The following is a 25,264-nucleotide window of genomic DNA, read 5'->3' on the forward strand; positions in this document are numbered from 1 at the left end:
AATGAGGTCATTTGGCCCAATGGACTGGCCTGCTTTGCCCATACCCAGCCAAGTCCAAAGTCAAGGTAGGGCAAAGGAGGGGATTTTCCCAGGCTGGGTTGCTCTGGCCTAGTCTTGGGCCTGGGAGAAAGGGACATCATACCAATTAGTGGCCCAAAATCGTTCTGTGAATGCACAGAACCTTACTGGTGTCCATGAACCCACCCCAGGCTGGGAACGAGGACTTGGTGCAGACGGCTTCAGACTGCCGTCTTCCTCCATCTTTTCTCCTAAATCGAACATGGTCATCCATGATCTTGCCTTCTCTTTAGAATGTTTTCATTAAAAACAAACAAACAAAAAAAAAACTTAAGGCGCTTTTCCCTGAATAAAATGGGAGCCAGGGTCCAACTTGTACCGGCTCTCTCTGGATTTCTTCTTTTTCATCAGACATGGTACAGTCTCTCCTTCCCATAATTGGTGTTGAGTAGGTATCACAGGACTGGAATTCTCCAGATCACTCCGGGAGCCAGGGCAGCGGGTCCCAGCCTAGCCCTCTTGCAGGGCCACCTCTCAGGAGCTGTGGGGCATGACACGGGGGCGGGGGTCTCAGCTACGTGGTGGGGTGTTCATCTTTTGACCTCACGAATGCTTCTTGTTTCCCCTGCAGAGCTAACCGCCAGCTACGTGGAGGGGACACGAATCAGTGTTCGCACCTGGGGCAAGAGTCCTCAAAAATTACTTCAAACACTGTAGGTGAGAGTTTTTGTCAGACCCAGTTGTAAGTCTAAAGCCATCGATTCTCTTCTTACTCTGTTTCATGTGGGAGAGAACAAGGATGTGATAAATGCTGTTGAATGAGGTTTTGATTTTGTAGGACAGAACTCACCTCTGTTTATTTCCTGCGTGTTTTCTAAGCCTAGAAATACAATCACACTTGTGGGGCTGCTGTAATTTTGAAACCTGCATCAGGGAAACCGTTAACAATCTTGTTGGCGTGATTCGTGCAGGTAAACAACATAGATTTCCCTCCGAGGGGCTGTGGGGGGAAGTGTGTAGATCCCTGATTTCTGGTGGCGGTGGAAGAGAGGGAGAGACTTGACCCTGGCAGCAGGTCTTACATTCTTAGTTGATACAGAGATCTGGACACGTGGCCAGCCATGAGGTGACTCACAGATAAACCAGGTTAAATCAACATAGAAGCAAACCAACGTGTGAGGAGACATCACGCCATCTGCCGGCTCTGTTTTTCTTACCACAGTGGACAGAGAGCTGCTCCTTTCTTACAACTGACATTTTTATAAATTCTAAGCTAGAAAATATGATAGATGCAAGGAGACAAAATTTCAAATTGTATGAAGAGAACGAAACTTACGAATGGCATCCATTTCAAGTATTGCTTGCTTGGCCTGAAAGAAAGAAAGAATCGCTTTAATTGCAATTACTTTTGGTTTCTTCTTTAAATTACCTGTCGTCATACAGAAGACCTATATTACCTCTACACCCTATCTGAAGAAGGGATTCATGAAAAGCTTTAAACACCTCATTATTTCTTTGAGGCACTAACACATAGTTCAAGGGCTTCAAGCAGACGAGCGCCCTCCGGTGGACAGAGGACGCTATGCAATGGAGGCACCAGCGCTAAGCTCACAGCCCACATCTGGAAGGAAGCCACAAAGGGCAAGATAGGACCCACCTTTCAGGGGTGCTGGTAGACGCACATGACAGGCATGCAACCCAACGGAATTACCACCTGCCCACCAAGGGACTGGGCCAGATAATCCTCTACTCTGGCTTTCTTCCCCTCCACCCCAAAATTCTCAGCTTTAAAGCTCGAAGACTTCATTGTTATTGCTGTCAACGATATGAATGTTTAGGGAATTATAAAAAGATAGTTAATTATCCTAACGTGAATCCTGTGGCCCGAGGATGCAGAGGGAAAAAAAATTACTTTAAGTAGCCTATCTTGCCTCCTGTGTCATTTTCATAGTTCAAGGGTCCTGTAACTTAACCTACAAATATTGGGCGAAAAATCACCTTAAAAATAATTTGGTTGTGTGGGGGGTTAGGGGGGTTGGAGAAGAATAAATGAAACAAGATGGGATCGGGAGGGAGACAAACCATAAGTGACTCTTAATCTCACAAAACAAATTGAGGGTTGCTGGGGGGAGGGGGGTCAGGAGGGGGGGTGGGGTTATAGACGTTGGGGAGGGTTTGTGCTATGGTGAGTGCTGTGAAGTGTGTAAACCTGGCGATTCACAGACCTGTACCCCTGGGGATAAAAATACATTATATGTTTATAAAAAATAAAAAAAAATAAGGATTAATAAAAAAATAGTAATTTGGTTATATTTTGCCACACTGCACTGAAAGTACAGTAAAAAGGTTTAGGGTAACTGGTAATATTTAGTTTAAAAAAAAGGACAGGAGGAGGTTAAAAAAAAAACAAAACTTCGCTGGATCCAATCACGAAGCAAAGAACAGCTTGTGAAAACAGTTCCCTTTTTTATTCCACACATACTGTACACACAACCGGAGAAGGGCAACAGCTACTCCATTATTATTTTGTTGTTGTTGTTCAGTGATGTAAGCAGCACTTATAAATGTTACAAGAAAAACCCTGTAAGCATCCAATCCACCCGATGAAGAAACGGAAACGTAAGGCTTTTCTTACGTTTCTTACTGATGCAACCACCATAAGTTTGAGAAAACAAATGGTTAGATTTTGATGACATTGATGTTTTTATCATAGAGTCAGTTTGAGGTTACTAGTTGGAACTAATTTCAAACACAGATAGGAGCTCAATTTCTGTGAAGTGCATTTCTAGAACCAGGTGGATATATAAAATGCAGAAGGTGGGGTGCCTGGGTGGCTCAGTGGGTTAAGCCCCTGCCTTCAGCTCAGGACATGATATCAGGGTCCTGGGATTGAGCCCTGCATGAGGCTCTCTGCTCAGCAGGGAGCCTGCCCCCCCCCCCCCCCGCCGCCCCTCTGCCTGACTCTCTGCCTACTGTGATCTCTCTCTGTCAAATAAATAAGTAAAATCTTTAAAAAATAAAATGCAGAAGGCTCTACTTTTATCTTTATTCTCAATCTAGAGCAGAGTGAGTGTGAATATCATGTATATGAATAAAGAAAATGCTTATTTCCAAGAAGTTTCCTGGTATCTATAGACTTAGACTTTAAGGACTTAGTATTTCCCCCGCCCCCCATCTTGACATTTAATTTCAGAAAAGTACTATTCCCACATTTTCCTCTAGGAGTCAGCCAGGGACCATCACTGAATCGTAAGACAGGAAGGAGGTTGGGAGTCACAGGAACAAATTTCCAACAGCTCATGGTAACCTTGTTAGACGGTAAGGCTTTTTTGATGTTTACAAAAATTCCCCATTAGGCATTTCTTTTGTTTACTAGGAATAAACAGATTTTGAAAGATTTGGAGAAAAAGATCTAAGAAGAAGTCTTAAAGAAAGAAGTGAAAAGTTCAACTTAGTAATAAACCTGCTTAAATAAAATAGAAACTTATTATTATATCACCGTGGATCACGTATATTAAATAAATGCATTTTCATTGCCCCTGGGAGCACTGTGGAACGTGGCTCATGCTTGCTCCGTGCACCCAGACAGACCTGGGTCTGACTCAGGCTCAGTCACGTACGAGCTGTATAAACGTGGGCAGAGAACTCACGTCGCTGAGTTTCTGTTCTGACTTTTCTAGAATGGGGAGAGTAAGACCTTCCTCAGAAGGTGTTTTGCTGAGGGCGAAATACAAAATGGTCAGCCCACTGTAGGTGTGCTCAAGACGTCGTTGCGGAAAAAATAACGTTTAGGTTCTAAAAGTCAGGAATTTGGGTAAAAGAGTGCAGTTCTGTTGTGACTGTTCGAACCATGTTAACGCATCAAGGGAGAATAGCCTGGAACACACGGGTCTTGTGTGGGAGAAAGAGGACAGGTACGCAAGCTGGTCTGGTTTCGTAATGGCCTTTGGGAGTCCTTTGGCAGCTCTGATTTTCCCAGGAGACAGGTGAGCCGTGGGCGGGGCCTATCAAAGCCACTCTGTCATTGCTCAGGGCGGTCCGGGGCACGGGGCCAGCAGCCCGGTAACTAACCAGGAAGAAAACGCAGTCACTTCTCCGCCTGACTTACCTCACCTCTCACAACGCCCTGATGAGATGCGACTCACGCTTCACTCCAACACACATCTATGCACACTCATTTCCCGGGTGCCAAATCAAGGCGGACAGCCCGGGAGAACGAGCTTCAGATACACAGAGCAAAACAGATGCTAGTTGCTCAGAAATGTCCCTGGCCCTAATTCTGCAACCCCGCCACGCCCAGTCCGATTCTCGTGACCACCATCCCACCTTCTGCTCCACTTTCTTCCTCCCCCAGCCCAGCAAGGGCTGCTTCACTGTCCGTAGGACAATCCATTCTCCACCCGCACCTTAGCTCCTAGCGGTTTTATCTCGATCGCCCCTTCCTTCCACTCCAGAACAGCAACACACAATCAGAGCGGCCCCCAGGACCCTAGCAGCACCCAGAGCTCTCCAAGTCCACTTTTCGACCACAGACCTCTGTATTTCCATCTCCCCACCTTTCAACTCCTGCTGAGCCAGTGTTTGGAATGTGCAGGCCAGCGGTCCTTCAAGCCGTGCCTGTTCTCTCTGTCAGCTTCACGCTCCACTCAGGCTCCCCCAACCCAACACATGACATCATCACCAACTCCAGGGAAATCAGATTCTTTATCTTCACACGAGTCCATCTCAAAGGTGCTCGGCCCTGTCTCATCTTTCTTCTCCCCCGGCTCTGGGAGGGAGATTTCCACCTTCCCAGACTACTCTCTCACCCAGCGCTCCTGACCCCACCCTCCCCGCTTCCCGGGGTGGGTTCCAAAGAGCACCCCTCGGCTTATCGATTCACTCTCCTTCCCACTGCCCACTGTCACATCCACGGTGTTCGCCTACGCCGATGCCTCGCTCTCATCTTGCCCCTCCTCAAGCCACCACCTTGCATCTTTCCTGCGTTTGTTCAAGTCTGCTGCTTCTCATTTCTGCATTTCTCTCTAACACCCTGCAAGCTCTCCCTCATCTCTTAGTTGCCAAACCAGATCTCGACGCTCCTGTTTGAATCGGCTGTGCCATCCCGTCTGTGGCATTTGAGACTCTAGCTACCCTCTTCTTCTTTGAGATCCTTTCTTTCCTTTGTCCCCATGCCTTTCTCCTTTGGTTTTCTTACTACCTCCCTGCTCATTCTCCCCACCGGCTTGCGGATCACTGAGATGTGATTCCCAGGGGTTCTTTCCTTTGCACACTTTCCTGGGCCGTCCTATCGAAGCTCAGGGCTTCAGTGACTGTCTGTGTCAAGAGAGCCTCCAGATCCGCAGCTTCCAAGACCTGAATTTCCACCTGGGCTGACTCGCCTCCACACACGCTACCGTGAGAGCTCCTTGCTCCCACCCAACCGGTTCCTTCCCCTGGCAGCTTGTCTCAGAACTCAGCACTGTCTCCTGGGCCCAACCCCTGACTCATCCTTCACTCCTATTTCTCTCTCTGTCCTCATGCACCTCATGGGCAACTTACATTCCCTCTGCCTCTGTGAGAGCTTTTGCATCTGCTCCCCCTCTGTTGCTGGGGCTCCCGGAAGTACCCCTCGCCTGTTTTCTAGACCACCCCGGTGGCTTGCTGATTCTTCTCCTCCCGCCAGCGTCACTCCTTTAGCTCATTTATCACCCTTTCCCTGCAGTTACATGCTCAGAACACAGGGGAGATCATGCCAACCCCCTCCTCCACAGCCTTCAGTAGTTTCCTACCACCCATACAGTCAGACTCCTTGGTGTGTGCCTTTAGACACCTTCGCAGCCCAGCGGACTGCCTTCTACTTCTCCAGCCTCACCGCCTGCTCCTTCTCCTTAGGACCCAGCCCTTCCACAGAGGCACCATCTGTGGGCTGGGAACAGGGTGCACCCATTCACATCTCATTGTTTTTGTTTATGCTGTTCCCTCAGCTTGGGTTTCCTCTTCCTCCACTTGATAAAAACATTCCTCATCCTTCAAGACTGAGGTAGGTAAGAGTCATTTCCTTCCTTTCCCCATTCAACTGTAGTTGAACACTTTATCCTTCAGAATACTTGGCTTATACCTCTATTAATTCATCCTCTTTAGCAAACAATTTCTTGTTTATATGGCTGGCTCTCTCATCGACAAATTACTTCATAACTGAGTCTCTATCTTCTTTCCCTAGCATTCCCACAGAACCTAAGCTTGCTCTGATCACGATGTGTGCTTAGTGGATCTTTGAACACTTCTCACAAATGTATTCTACTAGTTCTCCCAAGATTTTCTTGTAGTCTTTTCCTTAATTTTAATTTGCTCAAGCCCCAAAACAAAATATAACAACGACAACAACAAAAACCTTTAGGGCACCTGGGTTGCTCAGTTGATTCAGCGTCTGGTTCTTGGTTTTGGCTCAAGTCATGATCTCAGGGTTCTGGAATCAAGCCCCGTGTCAGGCTCCAAGCTCAGCAGGGAGTCCCCTGGAGGACTCTCTCCCTCTCCCCCTGCCCCTACTTGTGCTCTCTCTCTCTAAAGTAAATTAATAAATATTAAAAAAATAAAAAACAACCTTTGACAAGTTCCCTATATGTGAATCTTCTTAATGTACCTGACGGGTTGAGTTGATCCCATCTGTATCCTCTCTATTTTCTTTATCTGGAAGGTGAACATTTATTCCTGGCAGGCTGCCTTCTGGGACTTGAATTCCTTCACATTTCCATGTTTGTTGACCTCATCGTCTTACCTTTGCCGGAATCTTGGCTGCGTGGTTCTCCAGGATCAGCCTCTTCAGGTGCAGAACCCACAGGCGCTTGTCCTGCTGGGACTTAGCCTACCAGAAGGCAATGTGGACAGTCAGATGGCTTGTGCCTCCCCAACACACAAGATTAGATCCTTTGATAACCCTCTGACAAGGTGGGAAACAGGCCGTGCGGCCAGAAGGCTCTGGAAAGGCCGGCCAACACACGGCGCTCCTCCTTCTCAAGAGCGAGCCCCACGGGGCCGGGAGGGCCCGGCTGTTACCTGAACTGTGTGCTGCAGCTTCGGGTTCTTATAGTGGAAGACGCTGAAGCTGAGCGGCTCCTTCGGAATCACTTCCACAAGCATGAGGTTGCCGCACTGCGCAGGACAGCAGAGAGAGGGTGAGGCACGCTCGGAAGAGAACGGAGCAAACCAACCCCACCCCCAGCACTCAGACCTACCAGGATGTGGGCTTTGTACGTGAACGTGTCGTCTCTTTTCTTTGTGATGAGTAGCAGCTTGTCAAAGAGGAAGAGCGTCCGCTCATTCTTGGCGCGCTGGATGCGAAAGGTGCCTTCCAGCACCAGCTCCCCATAGCTGGTCAGGTCTGGCCCCTTCCAGTTAGTGAGCAGACTCTGTATCTCCTGAAAAAGTGACCATTCCTGGTGACTAAGCAAGGAGGTGGGAAGACGTGGCTGCAAGGACATGGTGGCCCATATGCAGACTCTCAAGAATGGGGCCTGACCATCTCTGATGGGCTCTAATGGATCTGTTTGGCGTCCAATGGTGTCTAACGATCCATGACCTAAACCCACATATACGGGTGCTGCCACTTAAGGGTTAACAGAAATGAATCAAGTTGTTAATTGCTGAGTTGCCAATTACTTATTTCCATTCCTTGATAATCCTTTCCTAGGGCCGCTGACAACACTTAGGACTCTCAAAAGCTGGGTAAAGAGGACACAGGTATGTGACCTTCTCTGAAAGGTGTCTTTCTCTTGACATTCTCACCCACATTCTCTGCATAAAAACCTTCAGAGCTACTGACATGCAAACCTTCTTCCAGAAATTGAAATCCATACTACATACAAGTAACTCAGAACTAAGGGCGGTGAGAAGACACGGAAGATGCATCTTAGAAATTTCCTGGTATTAATCCCATTTGTTAGGGGAAAGGAAATGAAGTTCGTCACTACCACATTTTTAATGGCACTTGATAAACATCAACTGAGAACAGGGCTTTGAAGTGTCTTTGGGATGTGCTGTATGTCCACACCAGTGTTTTTTAAGGAAACGGATTTTTTACTGTTTTGAAAAATGAAAATATTTGCAGATAGCATTTAATTAAGCAGTCCAGAGGACAGCCCCAAATTTCACTGGTTGAAAGTAGAAATGGATAGGAATGGAGATAAAAGTCTGGGCCAGAACCTGGTTTAGCAGCATCCTCAGAATGGCAAACAGATTTCTAAGATGTGAAAAACCAACCAGTCATTTAGCCATTTCAGAATATGCGATGGATGTTATGTCCATAGAACATGTGGCTGACGACACACGAAAGCTTTTCTGACTATTCTAAAAACCAGACATGGCCTGGAAGACTAGAATGTCACCTTCGCTCAATTTCTGAGCATCAATTACTTCATACCACACTCTGGCTGCCTATAGATGAATCCTAGAGTTTTGTTTTGATTTTTGAGCTCAATAATGTATCTTTTTTCTTGAGTTGGGCATAGGAGCTCTGCACAGCATGGAGTCACTCTGGACTTTCATGTCTCGCTCCAGGGACACAGAGGAGCCTGTGACCAACTTCTAGGCCCACATGACCTTTTGTTTTTATTTTTTTAATTTAAAAAATATATTTATTTATATGAAAATTTAAAATTTTGGCACAATCAGGGGTGGGGGAGGGGCAGAGGGAGAGGGAGAAGCAGATTTCCAGATGAGCAGGAGCCTGACACAGGGCTTGGTCTCAGGACCCTGAGATCATGACCTGAGTTGAAGGTAGATGCTTCACCGACTGAACCACCCAGGTGCCCCAACCTTTTGTTTTTATTTTTATTTATTTAAGATTTTATTTATTTATTTGACAGAGAGAGAGAGAGAGAGAGCATGCACAGCAGAGGGAGCGAGAGAAACAGACTCCTAGCTGAGCAGGGAGCCAGACATGGGACTCGATCCTAGGACCCTGGGATCATGACCTGAACCAAAGGCAGACGCTCAACAGACTATGCCACCCAGGTGCCCCGACCTTTTGTTTTTAAATAGTGAACCTGGGACATGATCACTGAGTTAGCATTTATCAAATGTCTCTAAGGATTTAGGGTCTAAAATACTGGTGCTGGAAAGAGGCTTAGCAAATCTCTTGTCTCTCTTATTTTAGAAATGAGGACTCTAACATGCACTGGTGAGCCTCGTCCCAAATGGAGCGGGAGAGAACCTGCGTCCAGACTTAGCTCTCCTTTCTCTGAGTCCCTGTCCCACACCACACATGTACCAACCCACAGTTCTGCATTCACTAGGGAGACAGGAAGTAAGACTCAAAACCCTTCCAACAGCTTAGAGAAAGTTGCTTCCAAGAAGAAGGACGTATTTGTAATTAACACAAGCTAAGGGTGCCGGAGACTCCAACTTCTAACCTGGGTAACTGAAGGGGCTATGAACAAACTATTCGTTTAAATTTATAATGTAATTTCTCTTAAATACCACCTTAAACAGTGATCAAATTAGCCACGTCCTCATCTTCCTTCAAGGAGACCTCCAATGAAGATGGTGGAGGAAATGGAATACTTGAGCAGCCTTAGAATCTGATTTGGAAAATGGTAGGGGCACCTGGGGGGCTCAGTGGGTTGAGGGTCTGCCTTCGGCTCAGGTCATGATCCCAGGGTCCTGAGATCAAGTCCCGCATCAGGCTTCCTGCTCAGTGGGGAGCTGGCTTCTCGCTCTCTCTCTCTCTGCCGCTCTCCCCTGCCCCTGCTCATGCTCTCTCTCTCAAATCAATAAATAAAATCTTTTAAAAAAAGAAAGAAAATGGTAACAAGTCCATGCCCTGCAGCACCGCCAGGCACCACCGTCTCAAGTTCACCTGCAACCGGACTGCGTGCTCATGCTTCCTCTTCATGTCGTTGATGTGCCAGGCCACTCGCTGCATCGTGTCGATAGCATCAAGCACCACGTCGTAGCCTTCGGTGTCCTTGTCAAGGTGATTTTCTATTTCCTTTAAAAAAAAAAAAAGACAACTATTTTCACTTTTTTCTCGTATAGCCAGTGACACACACGATGAGTTCCCCGTATTTCACTTTTGCCTCTACTTACACGCTACCATCATGCCTTAAGAATCTGAGATAGTTTACCAGAACAGACTTGCAACAAAATGGTAAGATGGGAATGAAAATGGGGGGAGGAAAAATAGGAGTGGATTAGAATTTCATGACAAGGAAGATAAAAGAAAACACTATATGGTCTATTAAGACTTGTAAGGATGCAACAGTTACAATAGATACAAGTGTTGCTATTACGTTTGGAGACTTTGGAGTTTCCTGGTGGCCAATGGTAATAGAGTTCTCACCCTTACAGGATAGAAAACATACTTTCCTTTTCCTCCCAGAGGATATATAATATGTAACACAGGACTATGTAACAGACTGAACCACAGAGTGGATGCTATCTTTATTTTTTATTTTATTTTTTTTAAAGATTTTATTTATTTGACAGACAGAGAGAGATCACAAGTAGGCAGAGAGGCAGGCTTAGAGAGAAGGGGAAGCAGCCTCCCTGCTGAGCAGAGAGCCTGACATGGGACTCAATCCCAGGACCCTGAGATCATGACCTGAGCCAAAGGCAGAGGCTTAACCCACTGAGCCACACAGGCGCCCTGGACACTTCTTTAAAAGTATGTGTATAGCAAGTGACTTTCCTTGTAGTCAAGGCTTTAAAGCCCCAAATGAAGTTCATGAAATACAAGCCTTCAGAGTATTGAGAATGATCTCATGGTTCGCGTATTCTCCGGCGATCAGCGCTCAGGTCAGCCCTGGAGTTCTACAACCCCAGGGACACGACAGGGACATGAGCTCTGCTCTAATTCTTTCCAACACAGAGGACACATGTCCCTAGACCCCTCAACAACCTATGGAGAGGGACTGTTGTATCATTTATTTTTATTTCATTCTTTATCTACTCAATAGTAACGACCAGAGAGCTAGGGGTCAATAAATGCTTATTAAGTTGGCGCTCTATCTTCTTAAAACAGTAACAGTAACCTATACAAATATGTAAAACAATAAGAAGATATTATAGTCAATTAGATCATTACTGGGACATCAATGATGTACATAATCATTAAGCCAAAGGATGGAGGTTGAATCTTATGGTAGCTTATGAAGGTTAGTTCCATTATTTTATAATCCTACTTCGTAAATCTCTGTTTGCTTTTACTACATACTCAAGTTTTCCATCTAGCTAGAAACTGGGAAGGAATTCGCATTTGCTTCCCACACTCAGACCCAGCTGTTAGAAAGGCCCTATGAAACTATACCACTAAAATGACAGCTCCCAGGTAAGCTCCAGATCTTTAGCAGATTAGAAAAAATACTAATTTCTTCTTCTGGTCTGAGACGCAGTCCTGTCCAACAACAGACAGACTCCCGAGTACAGAGTGTTTTCCTGTGCAAACCTTCATGGATGGCTACACAGCTTTGAAGTGATGTAAACGACACAGAAGGAGCCCTTTAAATCACCCTTCAAAGCAAAAATACTTCAAAGGCAACCAGAAGTTAGTTTTTGATTAATCTAACCACCGTTCTTCATTACCAGTTGTTATGCACGGAATGCTTGTGTCCCCCCCACCCTGCCAAAGCCACATGTTGAAATCCTAACCCCCCCATTGTGCTGGTCTTAGGACATGGGGCCCTTGGGAGGTAATCGGGTCATGAGGATGGAGCCCTCACAGAGGGGATTAGTGCTCTCATAGAACTCTCTTGCCTCTTTCTACCTCATAAGGAAGTGAGAATGCAACCCAGGCAGCAAAATCATCAGAACTTGACCAGACTGGTGCCTTGATCTTGGCCTTCCCATGTCTAAACTGTGAGAGATAACTGTTTGCTGTTGAAGCCACCCAGGCTATGAGATTTTCTTATCGCAGCCTAAACCAAGACACCAGCTCTTAATTTAGAGGATAAGAGCTATGCTTCCCTATCAATTGTCTTTTTGTAAGGATCTTGACTTGCTATGTCTCCCATGCTTAAGTGACTGTCATCTTAGGCTTTGCTTTTGATTGATGGCTGCCTAACTATCTAGAAGGCTATGTTTAGAGATCACTGAGACACACTAGTCTTAAACGCCATATTAGTACTGTCCAGGAGAGATCTTTCCTGGGTCAGATATGATGTCAGCATTACCTGGACACTGGTTTAGCAAATTAATCCCACTAATCTAAGGGGTCATGGGTATTAATTTAACAATTAAAATGATATCCCTGGTGTGGCTTCACAGGATACCAGATTCTCCAAACATGAGCCACCTGGCCAAACAGACAAAGCTGAGAAATTTCTAGCAAAGTTGGACCATAAGCGTTGTTAAAATTGTTGATGTGTGTGAACAGAGCAAAACTGGAATGATTATCCAAGTTGGAAACCTGGAATCATTTAAAAAGAGATACATATAAATTACAGGCTTGGTGATACAGATAAGAGCTCTGGATTAAAGTCATAAGATTTTAATGTAGTATGATCAAGCAATAAAACAAAGCAATAGCTCACTTTTATGGACTGCCTGTGAGGTACAGTGAACACGGACAATTTACAGGATTGGAACCCAGAGCCTGGCCCCTAACCACCACGCTAGGTCCTCCTTGTGTTATAAGGGCAGTCCAATCCTATTAACCCAACAGGAATGACTTGAGAGAAAACTTTTCACCAATTTTACCAACTTCCTTAGAGGGAAGACAAGAGAATGTGAGAGCTACGTCTACCGTCGTTTCTAAAGCCTCTTTCATTGTCCACAAATCACGGAAATGCAATCAATGCGAAGGCGCCGTGTTAAGCCCTGCTCATAGATCATTCATCACACCTGTCATCCGTCTTCTCCTCTTTCGGCTCCTTCTCTTTGCTCGTACAAAAGCCAGTCTATGACAGATGGCGCCCCTGCCCAACTGCCTACTGAGTCTAGGCTCATGGAGATAAAACACACAGAAATCTGCTTCTCATTAAGGTGAGAGCTCTCTGCCTGAAACCATCCGCTGCCCAGAATGAGGCACTCCTAAGCCCTATCAGAATCAGAGCTAAAATGAATCTTTTCATTTGGCTGTTGTCAATGAGGCTGCAGGCCCAGAATATAAATATCTCTAATTCCTCAAAGCAGATTAGTCCGTTGTAAAGTACGAGTGTGGAAAACGTTTCCATATGTCCACAGCCTTTTCTGATCGTTTTTCCCCATCAGCATAATAGATTTGTGCACCGAATCGCCATCCCCTGGAACGTAGTCAAGGGCAGGCAGAAACTTACGTGCAAGAGGAGATGATATTTGAGAATCCGCTGAACTGGCTTCAAGAGATAGGACCCCAGAGGCAGTGAGTGTTTCAGAGTTTCCTGACGTTCCCGGAAGAACTTGGCCACCATCTTGTTCCGCATGCACTCCGTCAGCACAGCCACCGACCTGTGAAAACGATCCACGTTTTTATCTGAACTATAGTCATAAGATGGGTATTCAAGTTTTACATGCCCTAAAGCACGTAAGGGAGAAACAGAGCTATATTTAGACTAAAATGCCCCTGGACAATTTAGAAAAAGGTGTCTCTTTGGGTGGATGGATTAGAAAAGAGCACTAGAGAAAGCTGGTTGCACGTGGACATATGGCTTCTAAGCAGCAAGCTCCTCCTTCCTTCTAGGGAAGCAATCCCCAGCCACGACACATGCTTGGCCAAAAGGGGATCTGAGTCGGGTGATAGCCCCTGGTTGCATCCCATGTGGGTACTGCTGCAGTGCTCGAACCGCATATCCGTATTCGGTCTCCACAGGTCAGACTGCAAGGAGGGGGCACCTCTGTACCAGGAAAAAGGAGCTCCTTCTTTAGGAGAGCCAGCCCCGTGCTGGACATCTGTCACCCCTTTTGCTGGTTGCCTTTGTAGAAATCACAAACTGCCAGACACTCTGTGAGAGCTTTGGAGAATGTGGCTCATAGGTTAACTCCCCTTGGAGAATCTTTGAATAGATCCCTCTAAAGAGAGTTTCTGAAATAGCGAGAGAACCTTACTTCTTAGGGAGTGTGCCTCAGTGGACTAGGAAAGTGGGTCAGAGTTCCTTCTGCATCCCAGCTCCCCCAAAGGTGGTAAGTATAGCCCCCTGACACCCCAGGGGAATAATCAAAACGGTGTTCGTATCTTGTACATGAAAGCCAGTGAGCTCGTGGGGTCTCATACACACATGTAAATTAAAATCATATGGTCTCATAACTTAGAAGAAAGCAGGTGGAAGTGATTTCGGCCCCTCTCTCCCCAAGTCAATAATATGTTTTCAGGATTAATTTAGAAAATTAGAGCCAAACAACAAAATAAGAGTCCTTGGAAGGAAGTAATGTGGAGGTCTCCTAATGAACCTATTAGAATTGCTTTTGTTCCCATGTGCTTTGAGAATTATCTGTCCAAACGGGTTTAGTTCCTCCAGAAGCTGATATTTCAAAACAACTCCTTATCATGTAGCCGAGGGTCTTTTGGAAGGTTCTTCCAGAGCCAGAACTGGCTGCCCAGTTGTCCTTTGGCCAGCTGATGGCTTCAGCTCCTGCCCAAGGACAGGACACCTGCAACAGACTGGGAGGCGCTCACTGAACTCTGGGCTCAGGGCCCAGGGAGACAGCGGAGGACAATGACCTGACAGGGCCTGGGCCCCTCCTTGGGGAAAGGAGGAAGGGCTTGTGTCTCTTCCCAGTGAAACTGCTGGGGCATGACTGGTATGAAGAAGGTGGACATCTGTCAAGGTGTGCCGGCGACATTCAGTATCTCTGGCCTGGATCCAAGGGGAGAAGAAATGTTGTCAGATGGGCTGTGACAGCTGGTACTCTTAGCTTGGTAAGACAGTGGGGGGACAGCAGACCGGGGCTTCAGAAAGCAAACTGGAGACGGGACCAAGAGCAAAATATTTTTCTGTGAATATGAAAATCACACAACCGGGCAAGAACTGGGCACGCCTGCTTCCCTGAGTGTGATTTGCGAGCATCTCTCAGCTAACCTGTTTCTTTCCTTCCTCAAAGTTGAAGATACACAATAAAAAAGAAAAGAAAACATGAAAATACTGTAAAACCCAAAATAGAAAACACTTCCTCTCCAGGAGACTGGTCTTAACTCTCCTCCCTGGGACTTCCTACTCTCTTCTTTTTTTTTTTTTTTTTAAGATTTTATTTATTTATTTGAGAGAGAGCACAAGAGGGGGGAAGGTCAGCAGGAGAAGCAAACTCGCTGCTGAGCAGAGAGCTTGAGGTGGGACCCCCATCCCGGGACTCCAGGATCATGACCTGAGCCGAAGGCAGTCGCTTAACCAACTGAGCCACCCAGACGCTCCTTCCTACTCCTTTCTCTCATGTATCTTTAGCTTCTAGGACACACAATTAAGTCCATACTACATTAATTTGTCTTTGTTGATTTGGTCTTCCCTAACACCCTATCCACGACTGCATTTAGTTGAGTCTGATGCTCAAAAAACCCTAAAAGTTGCTAGAAGGCTAGGATATTAGTTCCCATTTCCTGCCAACGCATAGTGGGCTTGGGACCAGACTCCCTGGTGCTTTCACATGAACCATTCTGCCTGTCCTTTGACCCTGAAGCAGCCTCATAGAGAAAAATCTACCTTTGTTTTGTACTCTCCTTTCTTATTACTAAGTCCGAAAACTCTTCTTAATATAAACTTTCCAAATTGTAAATTCAGAAGTCGTTTCTTCAGATGACTTGTGTACCATGAAACTTCTGCCGACATACTCCCCCAGACAAGCCCTTCCAGTGTCTCCCACACTGATAATGGGGTCCAGAAATGGGTTGATTCTTCAGAGTTTGAATGTTTTTGTTTTTGTTCTGTTTTCCTTTCCCTTTGGAGTGGAGTGGAGACGTTGAGGGCCGAGTCTGTGGTTTCTCGGGATCAGGACGTGGTGCCATGTTGGATTTTAGCTTCCAGTTCACGGGATTTCGTTGGGGCATCCACCAGTTTTTTTGCTGCCTTCAGCACAGAGGTGGAAACCACTACTGTAGGAGAGATCATTGCTTAAGTGAAGCTGTGTAAACTCCGGGTGTGTCTACTGATAAGGATATGCTGATAGCTGTACCAATTGGCATGTGGGTTTTTGTGGTTTTTCTTTGGTTTTAAGGGAAACCTGGGAAAAGCATGGTTGGCCACTAACCAAATACATCCCCACAGCACAACATCCTGACCAGTGTTTAGAGAGGAAGACTACAACCTTCAGTGGAAAGTATTTGTACATAAGTCTCGGCCTCTGGCTTCATGCCTTTGGGTCCAAATGGGCTTTCTGGGGCCTCTTCTGAGCAGGCATTCCATTTGTTGCTCCCTGCTGTGGTAGCTGTGGGGGTGGGGAGGGCAGCCTGTGGGTGGATCCTGCCACCCCCTTTAGACTTACAGACATGTTTCCACCAAGACAGACAACAGAGTAGGTCACTCTTATCTTCCCGGCTGGTCCCCTAAGGGAACGACTCAAGTTCTGCTGAGAAACTTAAGGATGTAGTAGCATGAGGTCCGAGGTTGGAGAAATCTCCACTCAAATCCCAGTTGGGCCACTCATGACCTACGTGGTCCTTATAAAATCAGCAAACTGTGGGAGTCTCGGTTCCTTCGTGCATACGCTGGGTTGGGACAGGGTGACGATGAGGAATTAATTGTTGAGAACCTATCCTTGCGTGCCCGCACTGGGACGCATGCTTCGGTTTTCTGGAATCCTTTGACATCTCTGGATTATTGTGCAAGTTAAATTCAACAACATTTTTCACTGGTAGCATTTAACACAGTGATTAGGACTCAAGAAATGCTCAATAAAAGTTTTTTTGCTGAAAAAAAGAAATGATGACATTGACCTTTGGCCCGGCTCCGTTACTGAAATGGTCATGATATTGTCCATACGACATTCCCTCAACTCTCCTCCTGTGTGGCTCCCCAGTTCAGCAAAACTGAAGCCACAATCCAGGGGAGACGAGAAGTCCTTTTTATGTAGTTCTCAGAGCTTCTATACGAAAAATATTAGATAATTTATCCCTAGCTAGATTATATAAACTCATTCTATGTGCCTCTCAAATTCTTCAAAGCGTGCCATGTGGCAAGGGGGGGAACAGGCAAGAATTCAAGCTGAACACAACCGGTTCACTTAGTTTTCCCCTGAAGGATGCCTCCCGATCTTTTTAGTCTCTTGCACAACGTCCTTCTCACTGGCTCTGCTGGGAGTCCCTCAGCTGAATGGCTCCCCACCTGGGTACCCCGTCAGCCATGCTCAGCATGCCATGAGATCTCCCCATGGCATTCAGTGCCGTGCTGGGTGCAGACCACCTGCCACCAGCACGCGCTGGACCCCTCGACCTGACTCTGGATGCAAATGCCCGGAGGCACTACTGCTTATGGCCAATGTGTACCTTGGGTAGTTGGTGCAGTACTGCGTGTAGATGTGGAACTCTTCACTCTGCAAGACACAAAAGAGTCTTTCAGAGGCAAAAAAGCACAGGCATCAATAGGCATTTAAAAATAGTAAAAAAGAAATATTGTTCCTAACCATAAACTGGGCTCTCTCATCACGCAGGCCCATCTTAGCCCCCGTGGCAATTACCTATGCCTTTTTATCTACCTTGGTTCGTCCTAGAATCCCCCTATACTTGAACTCACTGGAGGTCAACAGACACTTGCTGAGCACCTGCTGTGTTAGGTGAATCTGAAGGTAAAAAGGAAGAGGAGGAAAGTAAGGTTTCTGCCCCAGGTACTTATAGTCCTCCAGTGGATTTACAAAGGGAAAGAGAAATAGAGGTAGATAATTTAATTATGGTGGTAAGAACATGGTGGAAGTATGTGCAGGGCACAACACAAGAAAACCGCTGTATACTTTCAGGATTTCGTAGATACAATTACCTCTGCCCACTGTCTTTCCCACCGATTGCATTGGATAGCTGCTACGTGTCCTTTGACATTGAACTGAGGCTTTGTTTCCTCCAAGGAGCCTTCCGGGAGCTTGGGCAGAGCCAACTGCTCCTACTCTAGGCTTCCACAACACCCAGTTCTCTGGCAGCATTTACCAAAGGACAGCGACCTTTTCTCTGCACCTGTGTCTCCTGCTCTAGGCGGTGAGTTCCTGCAAGGTGGGGCCGTGCCGTGTTCATCTGGCACATGCTGCTCACTGAACCGTGGAATACCCCTCTTTTCTACCAAACTGAAAATTATTTGAGAGCAGGATTCATTGTTCTTATAAACTTGAACATAGAATTACAGTATGAAAAAGAGACATTAGGTTAATTGGTGATATTTCATATTCTGCTCTTTTTACTTCTTTTTAAAAAATTTTAAAAAGACTTTATTTGACAGAGAGAGAGATCCCAAGTAGGCAGAGAGGCAGGCAGAGAGAGAGGGGGAGGCAGGCTCCCCGCTGAGCAGAGAGCCTGACACGGGGCTCGATCCAAGGACCCTGAGATCATGACCTAAGCTTAACCCACTGAGCCACCAAGGCGCCCCTCTTTTTTGTTTTTTTAAGCTACTTCATGCTAGGTTCACACATGACTCCAAGAGAGTGATTTTTTTTTTTGTAATTTTAATGCTTTAATCTTTTTCTTATTTAAAAGGAATGTCTACTTAGAATCCTTTCTGTTCACTTAACTAGGATTGGATTTAAAATATTGTATTATAGAGTCTCCAGTATACACACAAAAGTCGAGAGGGTGATATAAGGAATCACCAAGTATCCATCACTTGACCTCAACAGTAACTCATGATCTCCACCTACCTACTCCCGTTTCCCCATCCCTCTGACGCAAATTCTAGACATCAGATCATTGCACTTATCTCCAGTATATAGCTCCAGTATAAGGACTTTTACAAAGAAGCATCACCACAATGCCATTATCACATTTAAATAATTCCACAATATGAATATTCAACAGTTACTATGCAAATGTCCTATCTTCTTAATTTTCCTTTTTTTAAATAGTTGGCCTATTTGGTTTGGAGTCCAAATAACTCCACAAAGCAACCGCTTGGTATCAAATTCCTTCCTTTATCCTCTTTCCCTTTGCAATTTAGTTGAAGAAACCAGAAGGTTTGTCTTATAGAGTTTCTTGTGGTCTGTTTTGCCGGTTTTATCCCTATAGTTTCCTTTCATATGTTCCCCTGTACTGGTGTGGTTCAGGGGAGGTGTGAATAGATCAGATTCCATAGTTTGGCCAGAATACACCACAACTGTATTGTGCTTCCATCAGGAGGCCCAAAACATCTGGCCATCTCTCTTTCTGTGATGTTGACCACCACTGGTCACTGTGGCCTGACCCATTAATTCAATGGGAGCTGCCAGATGGTGACTATCTCTGACTCCACTATTCCTTCCTCATTCACTAGCCAGAATCCTTCCAAAAAAAGGAACTTCCTTCTATTAACTGTGACGCTACAGTGTATAGTTGGTATGGGAAAGGCAGGATGAAGTCTCGATTCTTTTCCTTCATTTTCTTTTCTTTTTTTTTTTTTTTAAGATTTTATTTATTTACTTGACAAAAAGAGAGATCACAAGTAGGCAGAGAGGCAGGCAGAGAGAGAGGCGGAGGCAGGCTCCCTGCAGAGCAGAGAGCCCAATGCAGGGCTCGATCCCAGGACCCTGGGATCATGACCCGAGCTGAAGACAAGGTTTAACCCACTGAGCCACCCAGGCACCCCTTCCTTCATTTTCAAGATAACACATTGGTTCTCTAGCAACCACTTTGGGTTTTTTAGGCACCGTGATTCATGAATATAAACATATTTAGTGGGGTTCCGTTATTTTTCATTAATTATCTTTACTGATGCTGAAATGATCCCGCTTGGGCCAGCAGGAGCCTCTTCTTTCTATTCATGACCTGATGTACAGAAGCCAGAATGTCCTTGTTTTCTGGAATGACAAGATGTTCCAGATCACCTTGTACATTTCCTGCCCCACACTCTTTCTTCACAGGGCCCTGATTCCTTTTGGGTGTAAGCAGTGTCTGGAGACCACAGTCAGGTTATTAGAGATGGTCTCGCCACTGGGTTAATCATTGTTTCTAGGCCCTTTCAGTGGACAGAGTTAGGAAGATGGTGTTTTTTTAAACATGAAGTACATTCTTGGTTCAAACGTGCAATTCGATTCGGGATTACAGTGTTGTTTTTTTTTTTTTTTAAAGATTTTATTTATTTGACAAACAGAGATCACAAGTAGGCTGAGAGGTAGGCAGAGAGAGAGGAGGAAGCAGGCTCCGCGCTGAGCAGAGAGCCCGATGCGGGGCTTGATCCCAGGACCCTGGGACCATGACCTGAGCCAAAGGCAGAGGCTTAACCCACTGAGCCACCCAGGCGCCCCTACAGTGTTTTTAATTAGCGTCATGCTTACCCTATGTTTTCTGTCTCCTACCAAATCCAGATCAATGACGTGAACATAAACACTCACTTGCTTTATCCCACAATTCACTCGATTTCAGTATAATAATACAAACACCACCATATCTGATATCATTACTGACAACGGTTAAAAATGCATTTGCTGTGTTTTCTCCATTGTCTATTTTAAAATCAACGGGGATTTCTTCTGTGTGATTATGCCACAAAGTGGCTGTATCAATACACTCATCATGTTGCTTTCAATTTTTGGAGACTGCCTTTTAAACTTTAGCTTTATAATGATGAAAAATAATAATTACATGGTTTCAGGGTCAACTCTATAAGAAAATGCATATTCAAAGAAGCCTAGCTTTTATTCCTCTCCATTCTGGTCTATCCCTCCATTCTTTATCGGTGATCAATTTTTAATTTTACAGTTGATTTTTTCTAATGATTTTATTTATTTATTTGTCAGAGAGAGAGACAGCACAACCAGGGGGAGTGGCAGGCAGAGGGAGAAGCAGACTCACAGGGAGCCTGATGCGGGACTTGATCCCAGGACCCCAGAATCATGACCTGAGCTGAAGGCAGACGCTTAACCGACTGAGCCACCCAGGCACCCCTACCTACACTTGCATTTTAGTTACTGTCCCTGTAGAGCAGGTTTCTGGAAAGAGGACTCCTGGATTACAGGATGAATTCAAATGTAGTATCTCTAGATACACTCAAATTCTCCTCTGAGGGGCCTGTGCCATTCTGTTCTTCCACAAGTACAGGAGAGCCTGTTTCCCCACCGCCTCGCCAACTGCATTTGCTGTCAGATTGTCAAACATTCTACTTCATGAAAATTGAAATTAGTTGCCAGTTTTCAAAAGTTGGAAGATCAAAATATCTTGACTTCTGGTTTCTCCTGGAAAAGTATTAGGTTCCCGGGGCCTGACACCCAGTTTCTTATGACTCTCATCATACGGGGTCTTGGGTTGTTCTTGGTCCCCCTGGGCCCACACATGTGTCACACTCACACACTCCACAGAGCTGTGGAGCTCTGAAGGCCCTGGAGCGTCCGGCCCTGGCTCTGTGGACAAGACCCACAAAGTGATTTGCCCAAGGTCCTTAGTAAATTAAAGTCAGATGGAGCCTTTCTTGAGGTTTGCTCACACACTCTGAGTTTCTTGTTTTTTCCCTGCCACACTAAACATGGGATTGACTAATTTCAGGTTGACTTTCCTTAAGTCTAGGAACCTTTAGGATCACCTGAAATGCCAAACTTAAAAAGAATGGTTTCAGGGGCGCTTGGGTGGCTCAGTCAGTGAAGCATCCAACTCTTAACTTCAGCTCAGGTCATGATCTTAGGATTGTGGGATTGAGCCCCGTGTCGGGCTCCACTCCGGGGCATGGAGCCTGCTTAGAATTCTCCCTTTCCCTTTCCCTTTGCCCTCGCTCCCCCATCTCCCGCTTGCACACACTCTCTCTAAAGAAATAAAATCTTAAAAAAAAAATGGTTTCAATGAAAATATATCTAAATTATATCATATACCTGACTTACATACACCTATTCCCAATAAAGCCCCAAGACTTCTGCACAATTGAATTGCTGTGCATTTTGTGATCTCATGGCTTATTCCAATATTAAATTGTTTTGTTTTCAATCAGCTCTTCTATGTTCTTTTTTTTTAAGATTTTATTTTCAATCAGCTCTATGTTCTTAATGTAGAATCAAATGCATATTTGAGCTTAGATTTGTAAGCTCTGTGGACAATCCAAACAATGGTTTTATACAAAAATCAGTAGCCCCTAGTTAATCCTTAAATGCCTTTTATTCAATATATATACTATCCCAAATCCTTTTTAGAAGTAATAGGGGAAAGAAGATAATGATAAAGAAATTATATAAAAATAGATATTTCTTTCTGATTCAACTCTGCCAAATTGTAATTAGAGATGCAAAAATTATGAAAGAACCAAATAAAAGAGGTAATTAGGGTGGGCTGATTGGGCACATGGGGCGCTTAGCTGTTTACTGGCTGAGTAACTGCTGTAAAGATATCTGTATGGTTTTAGGGTTTCTTCTGCTATGGGGTCCATCTCTTTCTCTGTCTCGCTGTCTCTGTCTCACTCTCTCTCACACACACACCCCTCCTACACATACACATACACACACACACACACACACACACTCTGATTCCTGAGAAGTTTTCCCTGGACACATGAGAAAGGCTTGTATGTAAGTAGCACCTGGGTGGGGAGTAACATGGACATGAATTCACTCCAACAATACAAATGTTCAATGTCGAACTTTCTTGAGGATAATCTCAGTAAGTGGTTAGGGTGTGTGCGTGCATGGGTGTGTGTGCCTGGGCACTGAAGGGAGAAGGGCACCGGTGGGAGGGGGAAGGAGGAGGTTCAGGAGAGGCTGGGTCCCTGAATATAAACTCTGTCTCCCTCCTAAATGTTTCCTTGGGTCAGCCCAGCTGAGAGCCAGGGTAAGAGACAGAAATGAGGGTGGAGGCTAAGCAGGAAAGTGAGGAAACCTGTTCCAGGTGTTTCTGGACCCCTTCGAGCAGACCCATGGGAGCCGGATCCGCTGCGAGACAGCTCGGCCTGCCCACTGGCGAACTTTTACTTCTGTCTCTCTCCAGAGTGGCCCCTGCAGCCCCTTGTGCTTTGAGAAGCAGCAGGTAAGAAGGACCATAGTCTTCTTTTGTCAGGAAGGATTTCTGTAACCTCCACATGCCACAAAAGCAAGGTCAAAGATGAATCCATGTGTGAGCCCCAGTGATTCAGATTAAAGCAGGAGTCAACCGCCAGCTTTCCCTCTTTCATTAATGGCCTCTCAATTAAAGTAATTTTCCATTCCTCCTCAGAGTGGAGCAGCTGGTTGTGCTACAGAAAACGTAACATCTTCTAAATTTCAGGGTGCTGAGTGAGAGGCAGGTTGGGCCAGTCCCAAACAGCCTCTCGCAGAGCCCGGCCTCCATGTGAAAGTGCGGAGCGCTGAAGTCAGTCTTCTAATTAAACTTGGCACTATTACAATGAAAAAATAAGATCTGGGAGTTGGCAACGTGGCACATAAACAGACTTTTATGTGAATAATTAAGCCGGAGCTAAGCCTATGCTGGACCGTCTTTAATCAACTTGTGATTACAGTCACCGGTAAAAGCCGGAGCGTTTCCGATCGCTCCCATGTTGTTTACGTGCTGTGGCTCTGCTAACGTATCTTCTTTGATATACACAGCCCATCTTTTTACCCATTCCTCCCTCTTCCCTCTTCCTTCTCTTTTTCAAATTCCTGCCCTTTATGAGAATGAATTATGACACAGGCAACATAGGACGAGAATTGTGTGTGGAAGCACGCGTGTACATTTCACATGTTAACACGGGGACCTCCGCATCCCCTGCCCACAGTCATGAGGGTTTTATGCGCGAGCCTGTCATCTGCCCCTAAGGAATTACGCTTCAATAAAACCCGGAGCCTTATGTTTGGATTTGAAACCACTGGATGGCTCTGTGGTTATAGGAAACGACCCTGAAACAAGTCCTGGACATCTCCAAGTTCACAGTGCACTCTGCAGCTCTAAAGGAGTGTTAGTGCCTGGTTGATTCCGAGCACCATCATGAACCTCGCTCATACTTCTGTGCCCTTGAAGCACAGCTGCGGAAATCGCATGACATTTTGCTGCAAAATAATTTCCACAGGACCTTTTCCAAACAAAAGCTGGTGCAGGTTTAAGAGAAACTTGGGAAGATTCTGCATAGAGAAGGTAGCATGTGGGAAAACAATGTAAAGGATTATTTTGTATGTTTCAGAATCCTCATGCAGGGTTGGAGTTGGCCATTTCATGAGCTTCAAAATCAGATCCTTCTACTTTTCTAAACCATTAAATCAGCTTAAGAAACATGTAGGAAAATGAGAATGCATTTTTAAGATAGAAGAGCTTAAAAATGAAGATTAAAGATCTGCCTCTCTCTAGTTCCCTCCTCCATGATAATTATACAGCCTAGACTAGTGCCATATATACTGTAGATAAAATACCTAGATTCTAACAGATTTTTGTAGCTCGTCTTGAGGCATTCTGTGTATATTTATTTTTCATACATTATTCTATTCTGGATTTTCCTCCCCACCATGCTCAAATTTCTTTCCTAGGAAAGATGCATAAACACCATTTAGTAATGATACAAGTTCTTAGACAACTACTAAGTTAGCATTTCCTAACTTACTGGGGACAGTAACACTATTTTTTTTTCCTTGCTAGTGGAAAAAAAGAAAAAAGAGTGAGAGAGATTAATGGCTAACTTCATCCAGTATGGAACAAACCAGTCATTTTAACTTGAAAATGAAAACAATTTGCAATCTGCATCTGTCTTGGTTGGCCCAGAGAAATGAACCCTGCTTACCTTGGACACAAAACATTCTGCTATGGCCACAGGATCATTTTCACAGTTTTCCAAATCTTGTAGAAGTTCACTAAAAAAAAAAAAAAAAAAAAAATGCCAGAAAGTATTAGATTCTAGTCTGATGATTGAGAACATTTTATGTGACTCAGAGGTCTACAGGTTCATATGCCATTTACAAGGAATCTTTTTTTTTTTAAAGTAAGGGTTTAACAATGGTCAAAGCCAAAGTGCACTCTTGACGTGGGAGAGCAGGTAGGTCCGGAGGAGGCAACTGCTACAAGGAATCATATTTAATTGGAGAACTGAGGACCTATTGTTATTATAGCCCAGGCTTGGATTAGGGACTTGCCCAAGATCATGGTACCCCAGGGATTTAAACACAGGTCTGACCTTTAACTCTCCCACCTACAGATAAGCCCTTCCTGCCATTTGAGTCTTCTAGATGGTTGGTATTGTCTGTATGCCTGTTCATACACACTTACTTATTCATTCTTCAAATAGCTGTCTAGGTACCAAATGCCGGGCAAGGCATAAGAACA

At 45.1% G+C, this 25,264-nt stretch overlaps 1 protein-coding gene across 3 annotated transcripts in view; it reads right to left on the minus strand.

Annotated features, from left to right (window-relative positions):
* The window catches only part of LOC111158657 (pleckstrin homology and RhoGEF domain containing G1), an 82,210-nt gene that overhangs the window by 15,636 nt on the left and 41,310 nt on the right, over positions 1–25,264 (minus strand). For 2 of the 3 annotated variants that reach the window (XM_022520850.1, XM_022520848.1), the window contains exons 3-10: positions 24,726–24,795; positions 17,381–17,427; positions 13,269–13,419; positions 9,854–9,985; positions 7,233–7,415; positions 7,054–7,149; positions 6,776–6,862; positions 1,355–1,388 (exon numbers count right to left, since the gene is read on the minus strand). In XM_022520850.1, coding sequence (XP_022376558.1) covers positions 1,355–1,388; positions 6,776–6,862; positions 7,054–7,149; positions 7,233–7,415; positions 9,854–9,985; positions 13,269–13,419; positions 17,381–17,427; positions 24,726–24,795 — 800 coding nt within the window. The remainder of the gene's footprint in view (positions 1–1,354; positions 1,389–6,775; positions 6,863–7,053; positions 7,150–7,232; positions 7,416–9,853; positions 9,986–13,268; positions 13,420–17,380; positions 17,428–24,725; positions 24,796–25,264) is intronic. The other variant, XM_022520849.1, reaches the window with a different exon arrangement.

The sequence above is a fragment of the Enhydra lutris genome, unplaced genomic scaffold, assembly GCF_002288905.1.
Source record: "Enhydra lutris kenyoni isolate GAN:26980312 unplaced genomic scaffold, ASM228890v2 scaffoldscaffold62, whole genome shotgun sequence".
Lineage (NCBI taxonomy): Eukaryota > Metazoa > Chordata > Mammalia > Carnivora > Mustelidae > Enhydra > Enhydra lutris.